We start from the raw sequence: 22543 nt of genomic DNA, 5'->3' as shown, positions 1-22543 counted from the left end.
GTGAGGGGCCGTTCAGTGCCGGGTTCGAGGCCTTAACATCCGGGCATCGCCTCATTCTTGTCCTCCCCCCCCACCCTCCCCCCGGGCCAACAGGAAGCGGAAGTGAAGAATGCGTATATACGTACCCCAGCTGCCACTTAGCAACGCGAGGAGGTCAGGTGACACAACCAGCTGACTCCCTTAGAGGAAGACCCTGTGGTTGGGGCAGTTGTAGCCTCGGTTTCCCGGCCGGAGATCCGAGCCAAACTGTCATCGTCAGAATGTCGGGCAAAGACCGAATTGAAATCTTTCCCTCGCGCATGTGAGTAAAAGAACGGGTCCACCAGCATTTCTAGGTTCTTGAACGCCTGTCCCGAGCAGCAGTCCCTGCATACCCTGGACCAGCAGCGAGGTTCCTTGTTTGCTGGGATCTTGAGCTCTCCCCCGTCCCTTTTCGTGAGTCTGGGGCGATGCTCCCTGACGGCTCCCTCACACATTCCTCTGAGGGAACCATACTGGACAGAGCAATCCCAACACGTAGGAACAGGCCACCCGGCCTGCTGGTTTTTACGGAGGACCGCTGACTTTATTCATCAATCGAGTCATTCATCCCGTAGTCCCTTAGTGAGCTGGGTAGTGGTTTTATAGAACTGTGAATCATCGCCAGTTTTGCCTAAGAGCTCACAATTTAACGGAGAGATGGACCAGCTAGCGAGGTCTGATAAATGCTTTGAGAGGGGAAGTTTACTATGGTGAGAAGCACACAGAGAGGCTTCTAGGCCAAATTGGGGGTTGAATCGAATTGCCCTAGCGTGGACGTCAGATTTGATCTTGGATCCCCTTTCTCCTTTTCCAAGATCCCATGAAATGTTACCTGCGGTGGGAAGATACCCCTGAATTTTCGAGGCAGTCCATTTGCTCCATCACCATTGCGCCTCATTCAGACAGACCTCGGTTAATACCACCCATCAAATTGTAAAGTGGATATTTGTTTACATATCTTTCCCACCGAAATGTGAGCTGTCTCCAGGAGGAGAGAGTGTCTTGAGAATTAATCCATAGAAGGTCTACAAAAAAAAGCATAGCGCCTTAAGCGTTGGGCCAGTTTTTATTGTTGTTGTCATTATTATTTTAAGATTTTATTAATCTGACAGAGAGAGAGGGAGAGAGCACAAGCAAGGGGAGCGGCAGGCAGAGGCAGAGGGAGAGGGAGAAGCAGGCTCCCTGCTGATCAGGGAGTCCGATGCGGGGCTCAATCCCAGGACTCTGGGATCATGACCTGAACTGAAGGCAGGTGCTTAACGGATTGAGCCACCCAGCTACCTCTGGCCAGTTTTTAAAGGTTTTGTAGTTTTCTCAAATTTGCCTAACAATGTGTGGAAAGTAAAGATTAGTTATTTGCCCTCTCCTCTTCTACTTCCTCTCTCTCTCTCTCTTTTTTTTCCCCAGTGAGGAGTAGAAAATCAGGTTTGGCTTTGACATTTAGATATTTGATTGTGGTCCTATTTCTTTGGGGATGTTCTGGGTTTTTTTTCTTCATCCTGACTTTTTTCTCAGAGAATCTGAGATTGCCTAAAATAAAAGAATTATTTTTCAAACCCCAGACTTACATTTCTGTCTCTTCCAGGTTGGCTGCAGCTCTTAATGAAATGAAAGGGTTTGGGGTTTTGTTTGCTTATTTTTTACCTTCACCTACTGATTTTTTAGCAGGTGTTTCTATTAGGTGGGAAGCAAGTCAGTTGTGGAGAAAGGCACTGTCTGTAAAATAGATAAGGATTAAGGCTACCAGAACTCCCAGCACTTGACCCAGACTCTAACCAATGTCTGCACTGAAAGACCACCAAACTAGCATGGCCTAAGGCTGTGCTCTTTGAATGACCCTGGCACCCATTAAAATGCCTGCCTGAGAAAGCCCAGTGCTTCCAGGAGAATTTATTGTTTGTTCTATCCAATACCTGATGATTAGGCCCCTTACCTCCCTTTCTTAGGGCATTCACTAAAAATGGCTTACAATTATGAATCCTTTCTTTTATTTTTGAAATATATATATCTCTCCTACAACTTAGAATTGTCATTCTCAAGGATCAGAAAGCCATTTCTTTGAAATGTAGTTATTAGGAAGGATGGACGTCTCCCAGTCTCTGGGAGGATAGAATCCTAACTTCCATGATTGCCAGCTAGCAGACATAGCTGGCCAAGTGTCATTTTCAGTGACCAGCCCTTTGTAATTTTTTGCTTCTGTGACTCTTCTTGAGTCAGCTTTTGCTCCTCTCCCTATTCTTCCTTTAGAATGCCCAACCACTTCTGCACAAGTCAGAATGGAGCTCAGCTTTTTCTGCTACTGTTAGTGGTTACTGAACAAAATCTGTTTTCACCACTTTAATGTCTGGCTGTGTGGTTTTTTTTTTTTAAGATTTTATTTATTTATTTGACAAAGACACAGCGAGAGAGGGAACACAAGCAGGGGCAGAGGGAGAGGGAGAAGCAGGCTTCCCGCTGAGCAGGGAGCTCGATGCGGGGCTCGATCCCAGGACCCTGGGATCATGACCTGAGCTGAAGGCAGACGCTTAACAACTGAGCCACCCAGGCGCCCCGTGGCTGTGTTTATTTTTGATAGTAGTCAGAATGTTAACATTTTTTTTTTTACTTTGAGACTAAGAAGTGAAAATGGACTTCTTTGAGCATAGACAAGAAGACTAATAGGTTTGTAAATTGAAAATTGCTATTTGAGAGCACTCAGCTTGCTGATTGAGAGGAAAATAAGGTGCCGGAAGTTACTGCTTCTCTAAATATTTTCCCCAAGGCTTAGCAGCAGGTATTTTGTCATGTAGTCAGATGTCTTTGATTCAGCTGGAAACAAAGTCATTGTTCTAGCTGAAGGTTGAACTTTTTTCCTAGTGCTGAGCAGCACTAAAACTTATAAAGGAGTCGGTTTTTTAAGAGCTAGGATAGAAAATACTTTAGTGACTTCTGTGTCAGTTCCACCTTACAGTGTTATTCTGTGAAGTGGGGCTGTCTCCCACTTAGGCAGCAGAGAGAACAAAACAAGTTTAGAGTGAAAGCAAAAGAAAAAGAAGCATGAAGGATTTGCAAACAGGAGTCCGTCAAATCCAGGTTCTATGACATACTGGCTGTAAGCCCTTAGGCAAGTCACTCTTCACGTCTCAAGAATTAAAATGTGTTTATTTCACAGAGGTGCCATTAGCTAGGAGGAAATTAAAATTAGCATGGTAAATTCAATTTTATCAACCAGCTCACCTTTTTTACTATATTGAATCTGCAATACTGGGATTTGACTTAAATTTGATCCAAGTCTTTGAGCCCAGATTCTGGTCATTAGTGTTAACAAGATAATATGCTAAATGTACACATTGGAGTGGATAGCTCCAGCTAAGGCTGGAAACTGAACCAGCTTCACTTGGTTAGACCTCCAATGAGGCCAGTCAGTGCAAATTCAACTACTAATAGTAGTTTTCAAAGAGAGGACTGTTCGTCTGATGCTATTTGTAGTAGGCAGTGTGGCATGTGGTTGGGATACAGTGGGCCTAGGTTTGAGTTTAGTTTGAGCCTTGGGCAAGGAACTGGAGTCAGAAATGTGTTTCAATCACTTTTGTTTTTTTTTTCCTAGAATGACTGGGAGAAAGTGTTTCATTTTTCTAAGTCTCATTTTCAAGATAATGTTCAAAGTTTATTCCAGCTATAGAATCGTCTCAGTAACCTTTCCCCTATGGTAAAAGATTTCAGTAAAATCTAAGAATTTACCCAAAGGTCCATTAATACATGCTATTTTGCAGTTGGTTATAACACCGGTCATATGAAATTATATCCCCTTATACAAATCACCTTAAGAATCTACATTATACAATCTATTGTTAAATCATATTTCCTATTTTTTTCTTATTAAATTTTATCTGGCATATGGTAGCAAGAACAGAAATGTCAATTTCTGCTGTTATTTTCTTGACTTTGGTATTGGGGTTTCTAATGGGAAAAGATTGGAATAAGAGGTAAGAAGAGTTCTGTAGTTTGTCACTTTTCAGAAATATGTGTCATTGGTTCCTTGAGTCATTTACAAGTAAATAAAAGTATTGGTAGTAGGATTTTGTCTGATGAAATGAAAATACTTTATTGCCACACTTTTAGTAGAAAAAGTAATTATTGGTTGTGGTATATATTAGAGAAGGTCCAAAAGAGTATTATAAATACAGTAAAAAGTAAATCCATTTTTTCCACTCAGTCCCATTTCCCAAAGGAAACTGTTAGCAGTTTCTGTGAATCTTTTCTAGAAGTATTCTCTGTATCAATATAAGCATATTTATCCCTTACTTTGCATGAGTAAGAGAATATAATATAGATTATATTCTTCTTTTACCTTCCTCTTTTTTATGACTGCATATTGTTCCATTTTATGTGAACCATGATTTATGGAACATTTAGCTGGTTTCCACCCTTTTGCTATTACACACAAGTCTGGAGTACCCATCCTTAACCTTGTATATATTTTTGTGTACATGTGGGAGTAAATCTTTAGGATAAATTCCTCACAGTGGAATTGTTGGTCCTGAAGGTAAGTGCATTTCAAATTTTGATATTTATTAGTGGACAGATTTTTTAAAAATGCTTAATACACCTATAATGGAAACACAGACATTATCTTAACTTGCAAATCAAATAAATATTTTAGCTATGGTGGCATCATAAAGTAGGACTCCTGATAAATTTTATTATGATTTAATAAATAACTTTTCCCAGATATTGGTCAAAGAATTATTTCTGTTTTAAATAAATGAACTTCTTATTTATGGAACACTGAAAATGGAAATCTACAGTATTGAGAAACCAATTAATTATAACTGTCAGCACAGATGCTATATATTCTTATTCTCATGACATCAAAGAGTAAAGCATAATTTTAGTACTATATTGGGGGAAGTATTCTTATGTTTTTTAAACAGTGGGAATAAATATTTTTAATTTTGTTTATATAGGGCACAGACCATCATGAAGGCTCGATTAAAAGGAGCACAGACAGGTCGAAACCTCCTGAAGAAAAAATCTGATGCCTTAACTCTTCGATTTCGACAGATCCTAAAGAAGATAATAGAGGTAGAATGAACTGTACTTAGAACAGTTATTTTAGAGATATTTAAGGAAAATCCAGCATGGCTTTTGGCATTTTAATTTTTAAGTTATTTTAATTAAATTTCTTTCTTTCAGAAGTAGAAATACCATTATGACTGTAACAAGTTTCCGATAATTTAATATAAAATATGGGCTCATTACTCTTGCCTGCCAAGCCCCACTTGATCCGATCTGGCCCCTGCCTGCCACTCTGACCTCATTTGGAGCATTCTCCCTGCCATTTTCCTCCAGGACCTTTTCATTACCTTCATTAGCTGTTTCTTCTGCTTGAAATGTTCTTTCCCAGAACTTATGATTTACTCCTCTGATCATTCTGGTCTCTTCAGAGAAGCCATCCCTGATCACCCAATCTGAAGTGACCACTATATTTACCTCTGTCTTGTTTCCTTATTTTTTTTTTAAAAGATTTATTTATTTGAGAGAGAGAGGGGAGAAAGAGAGCAGGAGCACGGGGAGGGGCAGAGGGAGAGGGTGGAGAGAGAGTCTTAAGCAGATTCCACACTTAGTGTAGAGCCAGACGCGGGGTTCGATCTCACAATGGTGAGATCATGACCTGAGGTGAAACCAAGAGTCTGACGCTTAACTAGTTGCATCACTCAGGCACCCCATGTTTCCTTATTTTTGTCATAGCATGTACTACTGCATATTTTCTTGTTTGATTGGTTGCCCCCACTAGAGAGTGTTAGTTCTGTGAAAGCAGGGACTTAATCCTTTCAGCACTTATTTCCTGTGCCTAGAACAGTGCTGGCACATAGTATGTTTCAATTCAGTGCTTTTTAGGTAAATGGAATGTGAATATGGAAATATTTTAAAAAATGAAGATTATTCCCCTCCTCCTCCCAACTACCTTTCTCATTTCCCAGAGTTCTCTGTGACACTTTGATTTATAGTCTTTCTGTCTGTCTTTCATCATGGATGTTTTTAGTAACATGCAGCTGTTATACATTATATAATTCAATTCCTGCCTATTCCCCCTGGCAGAGTATAGACCACTTTCTACATCGATACATAGATCTGCCTCTTTCTTTATAACAGCTGTGTGGAATGCCATCGAATGGATAATGGAATTTAACCATTTTTCTGTTGATGAATGCATAGTTTTACTATTTAGTGAGGGAGAGTACTCTTCAGTCCTTATGTGTATGTGTAAGAGTACTGACAACACTGACTCCATCTTTGGCCCTCCCTCTTGTTCATGGCTGCACTGTCACCTTCCTCGGGGCTGTGTGTTGTGGGCTCCATGGAGGTTAATGTTTGCCCTGACCAGAATGCGGGAAGGCTTTGTTCTGACCCTCCCTAGAGTGGCGCGCAGGAGGCGCCATTTGAGCTAACTATCCCGTGACCGCCCCCCCAAGCCCCTCGCTCTATGAAAGCAGGGGGTTAGAAGGCCTGCCTGAGAGGAGAAGGGAGAGCCGCCGCCCAGCGGTTGCAGCATGGCTGGACCTCCGTGTGTGCTTGGTGAAGTGCCGGGGAGGGGAGTCGGGAATAGGGCGGGAATCGGAGCAGACTGCAGACCGGAGAAGTGTTGGCTTTGGAAGGGGATGTGTGAGCCACATGTTCCTCCTCTCGGGATGCTGTGTCTGGAGGAACCCCAACAGCAGGAGGGACACTTGGGAATTACGGGCTTGGGAGGGTAGAGAGGGTGAGTGCCAGCCGCTGCACACTGAAGGGAGAACTGTGATGTCTCAGGAGAGTGGGGACCCAGAGGCCTGGGATCCCTGGGGTGATGACTCTGGTGAGGAGGAGGTTGTCCTAGAGGAGGAACATGATATATAGACACGCCCTCTGATTCAAACAGAGCCCCAGGCTACCTGCTTGCCTGAGGATGAGGGAGAAAAAATTCCCACTAGTCAGGGTATGACAGTGAGGGAATGAGTATTCTGCCACTGACTCAGTGGAACAGGTCAGCTGCTTTAGGCAGGGCGGCCGACAAGGGGTGGCAGCATGGGCGTTGCCACGGTGGGATACCGGGAAGAGGGTATCCTCTTGGAGGTTTGGGTTTTATAGAACTGTGAATCATCGCCAGTTTTGCCTAAGAGCTCACAATTTAACGGAGAGATGGACCAGCTAGCGAGGTCTGATAAATGCTTTGAGAGGGGAAGTTTACTATGGTGAGAAGCACACAGAGAGGCTTCTGTAAATAACCAACCCACTATCTCATGAGCTATACTCATTAATAGGGCCGGTCACCTAAGTCGACCCAACCCAACTTCCAACTTCTCAGGCACTTAGTTAACTTGATTGGATAAATGCTAGAATTAAGATAACTTGGCCTAAAAGGGGTATGTTCCTTGATCTCCAGGGAAGAACTACAAGAAATTCTGTGTGAACGGGGAATGAAACCTGCCATTTACACCTAGCATTTTAGAGATCTAGACAAAGAATTACTTTTCTCTTTTGAAGACCTTATATTACAGTCAGCCACGGGGGCATGGTGTGGGACTTAGTATCTGTCCTTGCCCCTATGGTTAATCGGTCCATTGCTACCATGGTGGCTGACGTAAGGGAAACCAAAAGAATCCGCCATAAGGGAAATAGGTTGAAAAACAGGAAAAACAAAGGATTCTCCCAGTGATAAAATTGCAGAAATGGGGCCCATTGAGGTCTCTCAAACAATTATGGCAAGATCTAATTTTATACAGGATCCTGAAAGAAAATTCAGACAACCCAATTTGGTCTTGCTAAGCATTATGGAAGGTAAATACCGACAAGATCCAAGGGCTGGGTTAATCGGTAAAGTTCATGGGCATCATCTGGTCAAGTAAGACAAGTGATGTCAGAGACAGTCATTAGTAAAATGCAAGCCTTCCCAGTCCCTAAAATGGTAGAGGAATTACAGGCTTTTGGTTTATTGGGTTACTGGAGACTTTTTGTTCCCTATCTAGCAATAGAGTAGATATTAAGACTTTTTAAATGCCTTGGTTAGGAGGGTAAGCCGATGGGATTGGGGTGCAAACTGATAAGAGGCTATATTTATTAGAGAGCATGAGAAGGGAGAAGAGGAGCAGAAGGAAAGGGAGAAGCAGACTCCCAGCTGAGCAGGAAGCCTGAGGTCATGGGGCTCCATCCCAGGACCCCAAGATCACAGCCTGAACCAAAGGCAGACGCTTAACTAACTGAGGTGCTCCAATAAGAGGCTATCTTAAGGGCAAAAATGGCAGTAAAACAAGTATGGACCTTGGGGGTATTAATGCCAGGTGTGAGTTGTGAATTAGATGTAAATTTTTATCTAGAAGGGCTTGGCTGGGGCTTGTGGGATCCTGTTAGATTTCTGGTCTCATTTATGGAAGGGAATAGAAACCAGGTGTAGTCTCATGGAAGAACAACTATTGGCTGTGTATCTTGCACTGCAACAGACAGAAGGAATGAGTGCTGATTTGCCTATGATGGCATGAATTAAGGACTTGTTCAGCAAACCTAAGTGTGCCTATGCCCAGGGAAGCACCTTCTAGAAATAACATGCTTACCTACAGTGGAGGAGCACTTGTAAATAACCAACCCACTATCTCATGAGCTATACTCATTAATAGGGCCGGTCACCTAAGTCGACCCAACCCAACTTCCAGGAGTCGCTGACATTGTCCCTCCCTTCCCCTAAGTAAAGGAAGGGAAAGCCTCGCCTCCGGTGGATGCATAGTATACTGATGGCAGTTGCAGGGGAAACCTACCTATTTGGCATTCCTCTGCGATTCGGCTGGATTCTGATGTACTTTGGTTTGAAGAAAAAACTAAACAAAGTAGTCCGTGGGCAGAATTGAGAGTGGTATGGATTATGTTGACCTACGAGCCAGTGCGCATTGATTTGGCTACTGCAGCTGGGCAGTGTTGTAAGGGTTGACAGCATGGATGCTTTGATGGCACAGAGAAGGGTAGGGTATGTTATTTATTGATTTATTTATTTTTAAAAGATTTTATTTATTTATTTGACAGAGACACAGTGAGAGAGGGAACACAAGCAGGGGAAGTGGGAGAGGGAGAAGCAGGCCTCCCGCGGAGTAGGGAGCCCGATGTGGGGTTTGATCCCAGGACCCTGAGATCATGACCTGAGCCGAAGGCAGATGCTTAACGACTGAGCCATCCAGGTGCCCCGGTTGGGGTATACTAAATAGAGCTCTGTGGGGAGTAGAGCCGTGGGAAGGTGTTTGGGAAGTATGCCCTGAGCCTGATGCAGCTGTCCAAGTATGACCTGTGTCCCTGCTCACTCCCCATCCACACTACCAGGCAGTTATGAGGCAAACGCTCTAGGCCACGCACAAGTTCTCCTGGAGGAAATGCTGATTCTGTCTGATGTAGCAGAGTGGGTTCATCGTAAATCGGGACACTGACTGAGGTCCCAGAACTACTCGGCAAATAGTAAAAAGATTATGTTTGCCTTTAAAATATTTCAATCTACAGGGGCGCCTGGGTGACTCAGTCGGTTAAGCGTCTGCCTTCGGCTCAGGTCATGATCCCGGGGTCCTGGGATCGAGTTCTACGTCAGGCTCCCTGCTTGGTGGGAGCCTGCTTCTTCCTCTCCTCCCCACTTGCGCTCTCTGTCACTATCTCTGTCACTGTCTCTCTCTCTCAAATAAACAAAATCTTTAAAAGAAAATAAAATATTTCAGTCTACAAGCTGCTGACAAGGACTGCCTCCAGTACCGCCTCAGGTGATGGTCACCGTGCCATACCCTGGGGTGTATTGGGCGGACTACAAGTTCCTTGGAAATTGACTTGGAATGCCTCCTCCAGGTGGCTTGGTGTCCTAATCCCTTGGGGCAAGGCCTCACATCTGGTATCCTTAACCCTTCATTATATATTGGTCAGGGCCCAGCACATGCAAAGAACTGCTTCTGAACCTCTGACTCTTGGTGTGGAGGTAGGGTTGTCAGTATGGTTGTGTATGTACAACGTAGATACATCCTCTGATGATCTTAAGGAGCAAAATAAATGGTTTCATCTCCCAGGGAAAATACCAAAGCCAGGGATGATATATATTACCTCATGGGGACGAAACCACTACCCTGTTGTTGCTAACTGAAGATTTGCCATATCTATTGCTTGTAAGACATTTCTTACAGCCCATAACCTTGCATTGTTAATGTTTCTGTTGTGTCTGGAAACATCTTGTTACAGGCCACGCTTACACCGAAGTTTACAGTCACTCTAACTGCTGCATCTGTGGAAAGGACCTCTTTACTGGGTTGTTGGGGAACCACAGTTCTAAGTATTCTCTCTGGTCTTAGAAGTATAATCATATTGCTGCTGTGGTACAGGGATGCAGGTCACCTCCCAGTACCTGGCTGTATGGTCCTTGCGGAAGAATGGCGTGAGAAGATGATCCGGGCCGGAAGGATGTCGAGGGTAGAGTGTAGGAGTGCTGACAACACTGCCTCCCGTTTCAGCTCCTCCATCTTGTTCATGCCACACAGGGACTCCGTGGGGCTGTGTGTTCTGGGCCCCATGGAGGTTAATGTTAGCCCTAATTGAAAGGTGGGAAGGGTTGTTCTCATCTTTCCTAAGTGGTGTACCAAGGGTGCCGCTGACGCAGCTAGTAGAGATGGCTGGCGCACAGAGGGTACCACCACGTTACGTAACTACCCTGTGACCTCCCCACCACGCCCCCTCGCTCTATAAAAGTGGTTATGATGCAGACTTGGCAGGGAACGGGGTGGGGAGAGCAGCTGTATAGCTGCCTGGGTTGTTTGTCTTCCCGATCCCTCCCTGTCGGTAGGTTACCTGGAGTAAAACTCTGTGTAAGTAGTATGGAGTGGCTTGTACTGTTTTTCCGACTCAGAGTGCCTTCTCCCTCTGGAGGATACTATACTGTTCCTCCTCCACCTTCTAACAGTGTGTGTGCTAGCATTTCTCTGGAAAGTCTTAGAATCTTCAGGATCTGTCATTTGCATTTTTTTAAAGGTTTTTAAAAAATTTAGTTGAGAGTGAGAGAGCGCATGAGTGGGAGTGGGGGGTTTGGGGCACAGAAGCAGACTCCCCGCTGAGCAGAGAGCCTGATGTGGGACTCGAGCCCAGGACCCTGAGATCGTGACCTGAACCAAAGGCAGATGCTTAACCAAGTGAGCCACCCAGGTGCCCCTATTCATTTAAATTTTGATGGATAATTGCCACATTGTTCTCCAACTTTATAATACTAATTTACATTCCCACCAAATGATTAGTGAGAGGATCTATTCTTTCAGATTCTCCCTAATTGGGTGTCAGTCTTTTTTATTTGTTGCCAATCTATTGAGCTAAAATGGTGTCTTTTATTTTTATTCATTTTTTTAAAAAAGATGTATTTATTTCAGAGAGAGAGTGAGCGAGTGAGCCAAGGGAAGGGTAAAGGGAGAGAGTGAATCCCAAGCAGACTCCATGACGAGCACGGAGCTTGACGCAGGGCTCGATCTCACGACCCTGAAATCATGCCCTGAGCCAAAATCAAGAGTTGGACACTCAACTGACTGAGCCACGCAGATGCCCCTAAAATTAGTATCTTTAATTTGTATTACTTTTGATTGTGAGGTTGAGCATCTTTTCATGTTTATGGGTAATTTGATTTTCTTGGTGAATTTCTTTCTTTTTGTAGGAGTTCTACAAATATTCTAGTTAGTGTGTAAAATACTAAAAATATTTCCCTCTGGCCTTTAACTTTTTTAAAAAAATACTTGGTCAAATCTGTTAGTCTTTTTTTTTTTTTTTTTTAATGTGGCTTTTGGGTTATATATAGTGCTTAGGAAGGCCTAAAAAGATTAAGAAAGTATTCTGTGTTTTATAGTTTTTTTTTTTTAAGTTTTATTTTTAAGAATTTCTGGAGTATGTGATGTAAGGAGATAGGGACAAGCTCATTTTGTAAGTGGGTGGCCATTTGAATGGTCTCTTTATGTTACTAAATTTCCATAGAGACCTGCAGCTCTTTCTGAACTCTATTACATTTCACTGACTTATTTGTCCCCATATTGGATATATTTCCTTATTTTTAATACTTGGCAATTCTGGGTGCCTGGGTGGTTCAGTTGGTTAAGCGACTGCCTTCGGCTCAGGTCATGATCCTGGAGTCCCGGGATCGAGTCCCGCATCAGGCTCCCTGCTCGGCGGGGAGTCTGCCTCTCCCTCTGACCCTCCCCCCTCATGTGCTCTCTTTCTCTCTCTCATTCTCGCTCTCTCAAATAAATAAATAAATAAAATATTAAAAAGAAAAAAAAAATACTTGGCAATTCTGCCTACCTGCCCCAGCTTTTTTTCTTTCAAAAAGATTGTTGGATTTTTTCAAACATTAAATATTCCAGGTTTATATTAGAATCACTATGCCATTAAGATTTTCACTGCACTGCGGTGAATTTGAGAGATTAATTTGAGCACATTAGTATGGACCCATGCAGGAATAAGATAGGTCCTTTAGTAAAGATCACTTTCTATTTCTTAATGTCTTTATTCTGATGTTTTAATTATAAAATATATGGTGTTGCAACACTGTTAGTGACCATAACCAAAACTGTTCAAGCAAAATTGGATATCCATTTTTGTTACCAAGTCAATATTTTAGACACACCTTGTATAAAATACTGGTTATTAAAGGAACATGATATTGATGTTTTTTTCCTTGTACAAAACGAGTTGAATCAGCTGTTGGTTTATGCTTTTCCAGACTAAAATGTTGATGGGTGAAGTGATGAGAGAAGCTGCCTTTTCACTTGCTGAGGCCAAGTTCACAGCAGGGGATTTCAGGTAAGAAGAACTTAATGGGGTGTTTTAAAAAGTCACAGTGCTTTCATGTTCATAATTTCCCTTAAAAGTTACTGTTAATGATAAAACATCTAAGCACTGAAGACAAATGATAGGGTTATATGACCCTAACACCAGTGTCTTTATTATACACACGTGTCTGGTACAGAGTTGTAGGCACAGTATACTTAACATTCTGTAGTCTGTTTTCATTTAACATTGTGTCCTAAACATCTTATTTTCACGTAGCTGTATAACCTTTCTCTAGATGTACATAATTTATTAACTGTTTCTCCTAATGGTGAACTTTTGGGTTGATTTTCAGAGTTTTAGAATATTAGAAAAGATGCCATGAACATTTTCATGCATATATATTTTTGTTTCTGTAGAATTATTTCCTTAGGATAAGTTTGAGAATGGAATTGGTTTAAAGGGCATGAATTCTAAGAGTTTTGTCATATCAAATATGCTTTATATACAAAGCATGTAAAATGGTTTAGTTTTTGCTTTACAGGGGGGTTTTGCCAGTCATGTTGTGTGATTCTCCCCAGATAAGCTTGTGTGGTAAACCAGGCAAACATTGTTATTTTCCCTTTTTTTTTTTTTTAAAAAGATTTTATTTATTTGAGAGAGAGAGAGAGAGAGAGAGAGAGAGCGCGCGCGCGCACATGAGAGGGGGGAGGGTCAGAGGGAGAAGCAGACTCCCTGCCGAGCAGGGAGCCCGATGCCGGACTTGATCCAGGGACTCCAGGATCATGACCTGGGACAAAGGCAGTCGCTTAACCAACTGAGCCACCCAGGCGCCCCTGTTATTTTCCCTTTAAATTCAGTGCCTTCCTGAGGTCAGATGGCTATTTGGGGACAGAGGTGGAAACTGTTTTCAGGATTTTTTATTTTAGTTGTCTTTACCCAGTGATACGATGTCTCCATTCCTAGTTTGTGTTATTCAGGAGCATTAGCTGACAGGTCTTACAACCACAGGGGCTTAAGGCCTCTTGAAGAGATGGACTTTAATTTTTGCCAGTGTTCTAGCAGCAGGAGGGAATCAACAGTATGTAAGTGGTATGTGAATGCGTTTTAGGGTGGTTATGGTGAAAACACTTTATGATAAGAACAGGTTGGGGAGTCAGACAAAACCAGATGGAAATTAGGTTCCGGGGTAAAGGAATTGAACACCTACTTAGCCAAATCTAGAAGGTTTGGACAGCAAACCTAGAAGGAAGGAGTTTTCTTTAAAAAAAAATTTTTTTTTAAAAAGATTTTATTTAATTATTTGACAGAGAGAGAGAGCGAGAGAGGGAGAAGCAGGCCTCCCGCAGAGCAGGGAGCCCGATGCGGGGCTTGATCCCAGGACCCTGGGACCATGACCTGAGCCGAAGGCAGACGCTTAACGACTGAGTCACCCAGGCGCCCCAGGAGTTTTCTCTAAATTACATTGGCTGAATAAAAATCCTTAAAGTCACATCTGTGGCACCACATGCCTGACTGAAAACTCAAGCAGTCTGTGTACTTTAAAATCATTCGTTTTCCTACGGTTCATTCTTTGCTCTCTGAGACCTTCCTCTGGCAGCAGTGATTTTCCTTTTTCTGGAAAGACAATTATCAAAACATACTTGAGCTATCTCACCCTTGTTGAAATTACCTGATGGGTCCCTGTAGTTTTATTTCTCACTCTAAAATCTCAACTAAATCAAGGCCTTTTCTTTTTCTGCAGCACCACAGTTATCCAAAATGTAAATAAAGCCCAAGTGAAGATCCGAGCTAAGAAAGATAATGTAGCAGGTAACTTTTCAACCCTTCAGAATCCTTAGGAAGAAAAGATGACCTTTAAAAATTAACCTGTTTATACGGCAAGATCTTCATGTCCTAATTAATCTCTTCTACTTAGAATAAATTGATTTGTTTTACATGTTAAAATCTTTGTAACTGGTGGTTGCTAGAGGATGGGGGTGGGGGAAATGGGGATAAAGTTACAGTTATACATGAAGAATACTTTATAGAGATTGGCTGTACAATGTAGTGCCTATAGTTAACAATGCAGTGTTGCGTATTTAAAAACTTAGGGTAGATCTTGTGTTGAGTATTAACGTACACACAAGAAAAGGGACACAAATCTTTGGAGGTGATAATGTTTATTACCTTGATTGTGGTGATGGTATCATGGGTGTATATATATATCTAAATTCATCAAAATGTATACATTAAGTATGTGCAATTTTTTTTTTTTTTTGCATTTTACATATACCTCAAAGCTGAATGAAAAATAATTGTAACAGCTTGATCTCTTATTACTCAGGATAATTTGATTATTAAATAGGAATGGACACTTAAGGTACCAGCTTCCTAAATTCATTCATTGAAACCAGTTAAATTCCAGACAGTCTCTTGACTTTTGAGTATTTGCTGAAAAAGAAACACAGGGAACAAGGGTGATCAAGAAACAGTACTTCATGGACATGCTTGTGAATCCACATGTTTGTGTTTAACAGGTGTTACTTTGCCAGTGTTTGAACATTACCATGAAGGAACTGACAGTAAGTGTGACACTTTGGTAGTGTATGTTTCTGCGTTCTCCAGATTCCTCTTTAAATGAACCTTTTCCTGGAAAATTGGTGCTGCATGGACTTTCTTAGAGTTTAGTGGTTCCAGTGTTAGCATCCTTCTTATACGGTACAGTTGGGACAAGAGTTAATCAGTTAATAAAAACATTATAATGTCTTAAAATATTTTATTTCAACCTAGAAATACATAAACAGTCATTTGCTATTAAAAAAATGTGCAAGCCCATGGCCTTTGAGTATGAATCCACTAATTAGACTTCTGTGTTGTCTTTGTGCATAAACTACACCCATAATGCATTGTTTATAATTTCCAGTTTGAGCTTCTATAAAGTAAAATAAGGTCTTAGACTCTGTGATGCAATCTGAATGCTAAATCTTCCTAGATTTTATAGCTCATTCTCAATTTTTTACAATTGTCTTAGCGTTTCCTAATTTGATAGCATTTGGGTAGTAACACATCTTTATGGAGTCTTTCCAAAGTAATCAACTTTTTTTCATAGAAACAATAGTTTTTGGCGCTCGTCTTCCACTGGTTCACAGAGAGTGTTTACTGTAGCTCAGATGAAGAAGTGGAGCAAGCTAGGGAGCCCCCCTCTAGGGAACGGTACTGTACTGTGGGCGTCAGGCTGTGTCACGCCCAAGGCAGTGGGGCCCAGTGGTTAAAAGCTTCTCCTATAGTTATATTTAGAATAGTTTCCTTGGGAAGAAAAACATGATCACTGTTACTCTTAACTGTAGAGAACAAACTGATGGTTACGGGAGGGGGTGGGGGGGCAGGGGTGAAATAGGCAATAGGGAGTGAGGAGCGCGCTTGTGAGAGCACCAGGTATTGCGTGGAAGTGTTAAATCACTATTCCGAACACCTAAAACTAATATTACACTGTATTTTAGCTGGACTTTCAATAAAAACTAAAAAAACCCAAATGCTTAAAACCTCACATCGGAAAAACCAAACATACTGACTGTGCAGCCTAGCCTGGTGTCAGTGAATTCGTTTCTCCTTGTTTGGTATTAGTCTGACTTCTTTTGGGGAAATTTGTGGGGAAGGTTATTTACCCGGTAATGACAGATGTTGCCTGACTGGTTCTTTCAGGTTATGAACTGACTGGGTTAGCCCGAGGTGGCGAGCAGTTGGCGAAATTAAAGAGGAACTACGCCAAAGCAGTGGAGTTACTGGTGGAACTAGCTTCGCTTCAGGTAAGCGCAGCAGCCGGAGAGCCCCTGCCGCGCGTGGGTACCTGAGGGTCCTTTCTCTGAGAGGGTCCCGCGCTTAGGGCTTTAGGCTGTTCCCGGGATTTTATGGGACACGAACCAGAGACATTGTGATTTCTGAAATGGTGGTTTCCGCACCAGCGTCCCTACTGATGACTAACGAAACGTGTGCGCATCGGTAGACTTGTACTCTTTGGTAGGTGAGAACGGCAGCGGTCAATACCAGATTTAACTGCAAATATAACAGTTTATGCATGAAAGCTATTTTTTCCCCTTTGTGGCCAGTTCATGTATATAATATGTCATCGTGCCTGATTCTCTCCCCTTGCCATTTTTATAACTTTAGGCGAATCTGAAGTAAACTCATTATAATAGCCTGGAAATAGTGTTCTATGGAAATTGTTGAAATGTAGCCTTGGTTTCCAAACCAAGCAGTCTGCTTAAAGCCAGAAAGGACACGATTAGGAAAACTTCATGCTTAAGTTATTAATTTGTCCTCTTATTTTAGACCTCCTTTGTCACTTTGGATGAAGCCATTAAGATAACCAACAGGCGTGTCAATGCCATTGAACACGGTGAGTGTGTGCTGTTGTGAGGCTCTTTGTTCGTCCCTTGTCCACAGCTCCACGTTTGCATGGGATCCAGGCACCGACCGCAAGGGGAGTAAGACCTTGCCCCATCCCCAGTGGGCAGGGCAGCGTGGGGCAGCCGCACGGGAAGGGGTTAGTAGTAAGTGCTTTAAAGAGTTGTGTGACCCCCCCAAGTCCATATACATAAGGGAATGGTTAAGTTAAAAATTCTGAAGTGTTTAGTTCATTTCTGGTCATGAATAAAGGACAAAACTATTTTTTTTTTTTTAAAGATTTTATTATTTTGACAGAGAGCGACACAGCGAGAGAGGGAACATAAGCAGGGGGAGTGGGAGAGGGAGAAGCAGGCTTCCCGCCGAGCAGGGAGCCCAGTGTGGGGCTCGATCCCAGGACCCTGGGATCATGACCTGAGCCGAAGGCAGACGCTTAACGACTGAGCCACCCAGGCGCTCCACAAAACTAATTTTTAAAAGCCCTAGTGTTTTCTTTAGTTCTTTCCAGTGATTCAGTGATCTTTTTAAACACATTAAGTATTTAACTTTAAATCCCTTTCCTGTAGGCTTTATGTCCTGCTCTTCTCCTTGATTCCTAAACATTTTCCCATTTGATGCATTTATTTTCCATCTCTTATTATTCTGTAACTGTGCTTAGTGTTGGCACGATACTTTCCGTTAAAGAAACTCTATTTTCATTAAAGAAATACTCAATTTTAAGGTAAGAAAGGAACAGATTTTGAACAGCAAAGAAGTTATTTTGCACTCTCAGTGTTAAAGAGGAAGTTACCTCATTTTTAAAAACTCAACACACACTTCCTGACCAGTTGCTAGTGCCAGACCTTGTAAGTGGAACTGCAAGCAAAACAGAGTGGGTAAGGTGATATTTCCAGCACCCAACGAGTTCACATTTTATTTAATTTCTTTCTTTTTAAAGATTTTATTTATTTGACAGAGAGCGAGTGAGAGAGAGAGAGCACAAGCAGGGGGACTGGGAGAGGGAGAAGCAGGTTCCCTGCTGAGCAGGGAGCCCGATGTGGGGCTGGATCCCAGGACCCTGGGATCATGACCTGAGCCGAAGGCAGACGCTTAACGACTGAGCCACCCAGGCGCCCCCTACGAGTTCACATTTTAGAAGCAGATAGGCAAATTCTCTGTAAAGCAGCACCTTATGACTAACCTAAAACTCAACTTAGTGCATGCTCTCTGCTTGATCTGCTTTTTAACAGGGATTGTGATTATATTTAAAATAACATCTGTGGTTCAGTGTTGTATATTCATATAAATTCAGTATGTTCAGTGTTTTGTGTATTGTGGTCCACAGAATTGTGTTGTATATATTGTGTATATTATCTGTCCATAGAAAGGACACTAGAAGGGCATATACCGAAATATTTACAGTAGTTATTTTAGGGTAGTTGGATTATACTTACTTTTATTTTTTGTTTTTGTTTCCTAAGGTTTCTGCATTAAATGTAGATTAATTTTACAATTAGAAAATGTTACACAAATGAACACTGGCAATTTGAAAAAAGGTCTGAAGTTCTCATATGTGTATTTTTTTAAACCCTAGTCATCATTCCCCGGATTGAACGTACCCTTGCTTATATCATCACAGAGCTGGATGAGAGAGAGCGAGAAGAGTTCTATAGGTTTGTTGGAATTGGCAATTATTGATCCTTTTTTGTTTTTCCTATTCCAAAGGCTCAGTTTGCTGAGAGACTGTTGGCTTACGTTCTTTAGAATTAGCACAGCCTTCATTTTTTTTTTTTTTTTTTTTAAAGATTCCATCTATTTGACAGAGAGAGACACAGCGAGAGAGGGAACACAAGCAGGGGGAGTGGGACAGGGAGAAGCAGGCTTCCCGCTGAGCAGGGAGCCCGATGCGGGGCTCGATCCCAGGACCCTGGGATCATGACCTGAGCCGAAGGCAGACGCTTAACGACTGAGCCACCCAGGCACCCCGCCTTCATTTTATTCTGATAAATGAGAAGCAAGACATAATATGGGCGAAGGCTCTGGAGACCAATCTATGCCAAGTTTTGCATATATTTAAAATATGGCATCTCCAAAAAGTTAGGCCCTTAGGAGAAACTATTCACAGACTTGATTCTTTAAAATGAAATAATAATTTAGATCAGGTGTCTGCCTCATAAAAAGAAACTGGAATTAATCAACAACTATGTATTGCATGGTGAACATGTTCCAGGAGAAAGTATAAAGTACTTGGGGGCATTATGTAATAATATAAATCATACCATTCGAGAATTAGCACAGTCTTCAGAGAAGTGAGGCATGTACATGAATTGGTTATGAACAACTGGAGCTGGTAGGGACAACAGATACTAAAAAGGTAGTATACAGAGGTCAGTGTGTCAGGTTCAGAGATGGTGGGAGACAGGTGAAGGCCTGTGTTCAGGGAAGACGTGGCCATCTATGATTTATAATCTTAATTATAAAAGGTTATTGTGTTTCTGTCCTTCAGTGACATTCAGGATTGTGGTGATCCAAACTGATTCAAAATTTTAATAAATGTCTGATGCTTGAAAGGTGTTCCATTATCAAGGGATGGATTTCAAGGTTTGAGTCTGGGATAGGAACTTTTTAAAAAAAATTTACTGCTAAGAGTATCAGTCACATTCTTATGCTCAGATTGGCACATGGGATTGTCTTCTAAAAAGAGCTTTCTCTGCAGACATGTAGGACGTGGATAGTCTCCCTTCCCCCCACCCCTTCAAAGTCCATTATCAGCTTAAAATGTGTATATCCTACCTCAAATCTTTATTTTAAAAATGGATTATATAGATCACTGAAATTGAAATAAAAGTAAAATTTTGTTCTAGTTTGTAGGTGTTTATGATCCTTGTTACAAAACTAGCAGAGGTCAGATATACTTAGAACTGAAACAGTGTTCAGAAAATTCCCTCCTTTTGTTTTACAGATTAAAGAAAATACAGGAGAAGAAAAAGATCCTTAAGGAAAAATCTGAGAAGGACTTGGAGCAACGGAGGGCAGCTGGTGAGGTGATGGAGCCTGCTAATCTTTTGGCTGAAGAGAAGGATGAGGATCTTCTGTTTGAATAATCTTTCCCGCTCTGGTTCTTTCATAAGCTCTAACATGGCACCATTTTAATTCACGGTGTGTAGGTTTGGTATGTGTGGCTATTTATTTTTTGGCCTAAGAATTTCACTGGTGGTAAAATTTCCCTGGATGTTGGTTATGGGACTACCTTTGCACAATCCTAATTCAACAACCATTTATCACATGAGATTTGTAGCCCCTACCCAGGAACCTGTAGAATTTATTCAGCAGAAGCAGTACCCTGCTCCTTGTACATTTGTTCAAGTGATCTGCTTACCAAGCATATTAGGAAATCCCCCTTAGGAAGCAGCCGTGGCCTCACGCCAGCTATGGCTGTGGCCGCCTGTGTTCCCACCTACACCGACACCGTGGCACTGCTGTCTGAGATCGCTGCGGCCATCCTTGGGACCCTGGTACTTCTCTCCAGCTTTATGAAACCTTCAGTTTGCCTTGCATGACAGGTCTCTGTCCTGTCTGTCATGAGAGTTCTGCCAATTTTAATGTGATTATGGTATAAACAGTAAAATGATTTAAAAGTGAATTGTTCCTTTTTTTTTTTTTTAATTTACTATCAGTCACGTTCTTATCCTCAGATTGGCACATGGGTTAGAGCTTCCTCTGCAGACATGGAGGACATGGAGAGTCTCCTCCTTCCCCCTGCCCCTTCATAGTACGTGTTTTCCTGATAAGCTTACTGGGATGATTGTTGAATTTTGGGGTATTCATAAACATGCCAGTGAGTTAAGAGGGGTTATTAATACTTTCTTTCCTAATCTAAGAAAAAAAAATTCTCATCTGAGAGTAAGTAATAAGGTAACTTTTTATAAGCAGTAACACTTGCTGTCTTCCATTAAATAGGAAGATGAGGCATTTGAGTGGCCATATCAGGAGCTGACTGAGGTTTTTTCGTGCTGTTTGATTTGGTGAGCCATCCATGTTTACTCAGGCTTTCTTGTACCCAGTCCTGGGCATTTCTGAGGTGACTGGCTATGGAACAGTTTTGGGTAAAATTGTTAACACTTGGCTTATGAGTACTGTATTTAAGTCAATTGATATCGTAAGCATAGGCTTTTTAAAGTACCAAGTAATTTTGCGAACATTTAATACCTGCTGCAGAATAATCTTAGTTATGTGCCAGGCCCTGCTTCAAGTGTTTTATTTATATTATCACAACAACCATAAGATATACTTGTTATTTTAATCCCACATTTCACAGAAGAAAACTTTAAGGCCCAAGGAGCTGGAGTAATTGGTCCTAGGTCAAAAAGCTAGAAAGTGGTGAATCTGGGATTTAAATCCAGGCAGTCTACCTTCAGTGTTTTTATACCCTTCTAACCTTTCTTGCCTCCCCTATATTTAAAACTTTGGGTAAAGGTAAGATCTAAGGCCTGTCCTGGAGGAGCTGAGTTTTGGCAAACCCTGTTTTGAATCGGAGGTTTTATTCTGTAAGTAACTTCAGTAGTGATTGGAAAACCAACAGGTGAGTTCCTAAGCAGTTCAATGTTACCTATTCTCAAGGCTTAATATTTAATCCTCCCAACACCGGAGTGAGGTGTAAGTACTGTTCTCTCCATTTTACAGATGAGGAAACTGAGGCTTTGACAGGTCAGACAGCAGAGCTAGGATGCAGGCCTTGGTTCTTAAGCAGTATGTTCTGCCTCTCTAGGAGGCAAAAAATAGCTCGAAGGGTATGAGAGCCCAGATTACTTAATGGTTTTTCACTTAGGTAAATTCAGTGTTCACCTTCACCCGCCGAGGCCAGAGAAGCATCTAGATTTCTCCTGTGGCTTCTTAAAGCTCTTTTTTATTGGCCTCGGCTAAACTCCCTACAAAACTGCGATGAATTTATGGTTTTAGCATATCGTTAACTTAGAAATCAGAAGAAAATTGTAAACCAAATTTGTTGCGTGGGGTGATGTGATCCATAGGGGAAGGGAATGATCATGAATAGAAAGCCAGATGTGTGTGTACGTGTGACCCTTTTTGTTGGTATGATTGCCTCCTTTGGGAGATCTAGAGTGGTACAGTAGAAAAGTGAATGTTATGTATTTGTCAACTCACATCCCTAGCCTTTGTCCCCGCAAATCCTTGGCTGCATATAAGTGGAATTTGCCCAAGTATTACATACGTTTTTTCCTAGAAGATGTTTAAGTTCCCAGTGTTACGCTATCTTTAATAAAACGTTTTTAAAACAAGGAAACAGAACCTATGTCTGTGCCAATAGGGGGCACTCCCCCACCATGAAGAATAAATTAAAAGGTATTTTATGTTTCACGCAGAGGTTCCA

At 41.9% G+C, this 22543-nt stretch overlaps 1 protein-coding gene across 2 annotated transcripts; it reads left to right on the top strand.

Moving 5' to 3' along the window:
• Nucleotides 1–90: 90 nt before the first annotated feature.
• On the top strand, nt 91–22530 carry ATP6V1D (ATPase H+ transporting V1 subunit D). Of its 2 annotated transcripts, XM_064571200.1 has the most exons (10): nt 91–301; nt 4968–5085; nt 10234–10461; nt 12743–12822; nt 14534–14601; nt 15309–15353; nt 16474–16577; nt 17101–17167; nt 18749–18827; nt 20117–22530. In XM_064571200.1, exons 1-10 carry the CDS (start codon nt 261–263, stop codon nt 20256–20258), a joined length of 972 nt encoding a protein of 323 aa, XP_064427270.1. In that variant the 5' UTR covers nt 91–260; the 3' UTR covers nt 20259–22530. The 2 variants fall into 2 exon arrangements, with proteins under 2 accessions (XP_064427270.1, XP_045757013.1); XM_045901057.3 differs by lacking the exon at nt 10234–10461 and having other exon boundaries at nt 104–301; nt 20117–20797.
• The last annotated feature ends 13 nt before the right edge of the window (nt 22531–22543 follow it).

The sequence above is a fragment of the Mirounga angustirostris genome, unplaced genomic scaffold, assembly GCF_029215605.1.
Source record: "Mirounga angustirostris isolate CCGP_5_RB_7025 unplaced genomic scaffold, mMirAng1.0.hap1 SCAF_9, whole genome shotgun sequence".
NCBI classification, from domain to species: domain Eukaryota; kingdom Metazoa; phylum Chordata; class Mammalia; order Carnivora; family Phocidae; genus Mirounga; species Mirounga angustirostris.
Note: the sequence above shows the minus strand (reverse complement) of the source record. Positions and strands in the feature narration are given on the sequence as shown.

Coding starts and splice junctions, on each gene's coding strand:
- ATP6V1D (XM_064571200.1), top strand. CDS start 261: ATGTCGGGCAAAGACCGAATTGAAATCTTTCCCTCGCGCAT. Junction 12,823..14,533: donor TTCACAGCAGGGGATTTCAG/GTAAGAAGAACT, acceptor CTTTTTCTGCAG/CACCACAGTTATCCAAAATG. Junction 16,578..17,100: donor TGGAACTAGCTTCGCTTCAG/GTAAGCGCAGCA, acceptor CTCTTATTTTAG/ACCTCCTTTGTCACTTTGGA.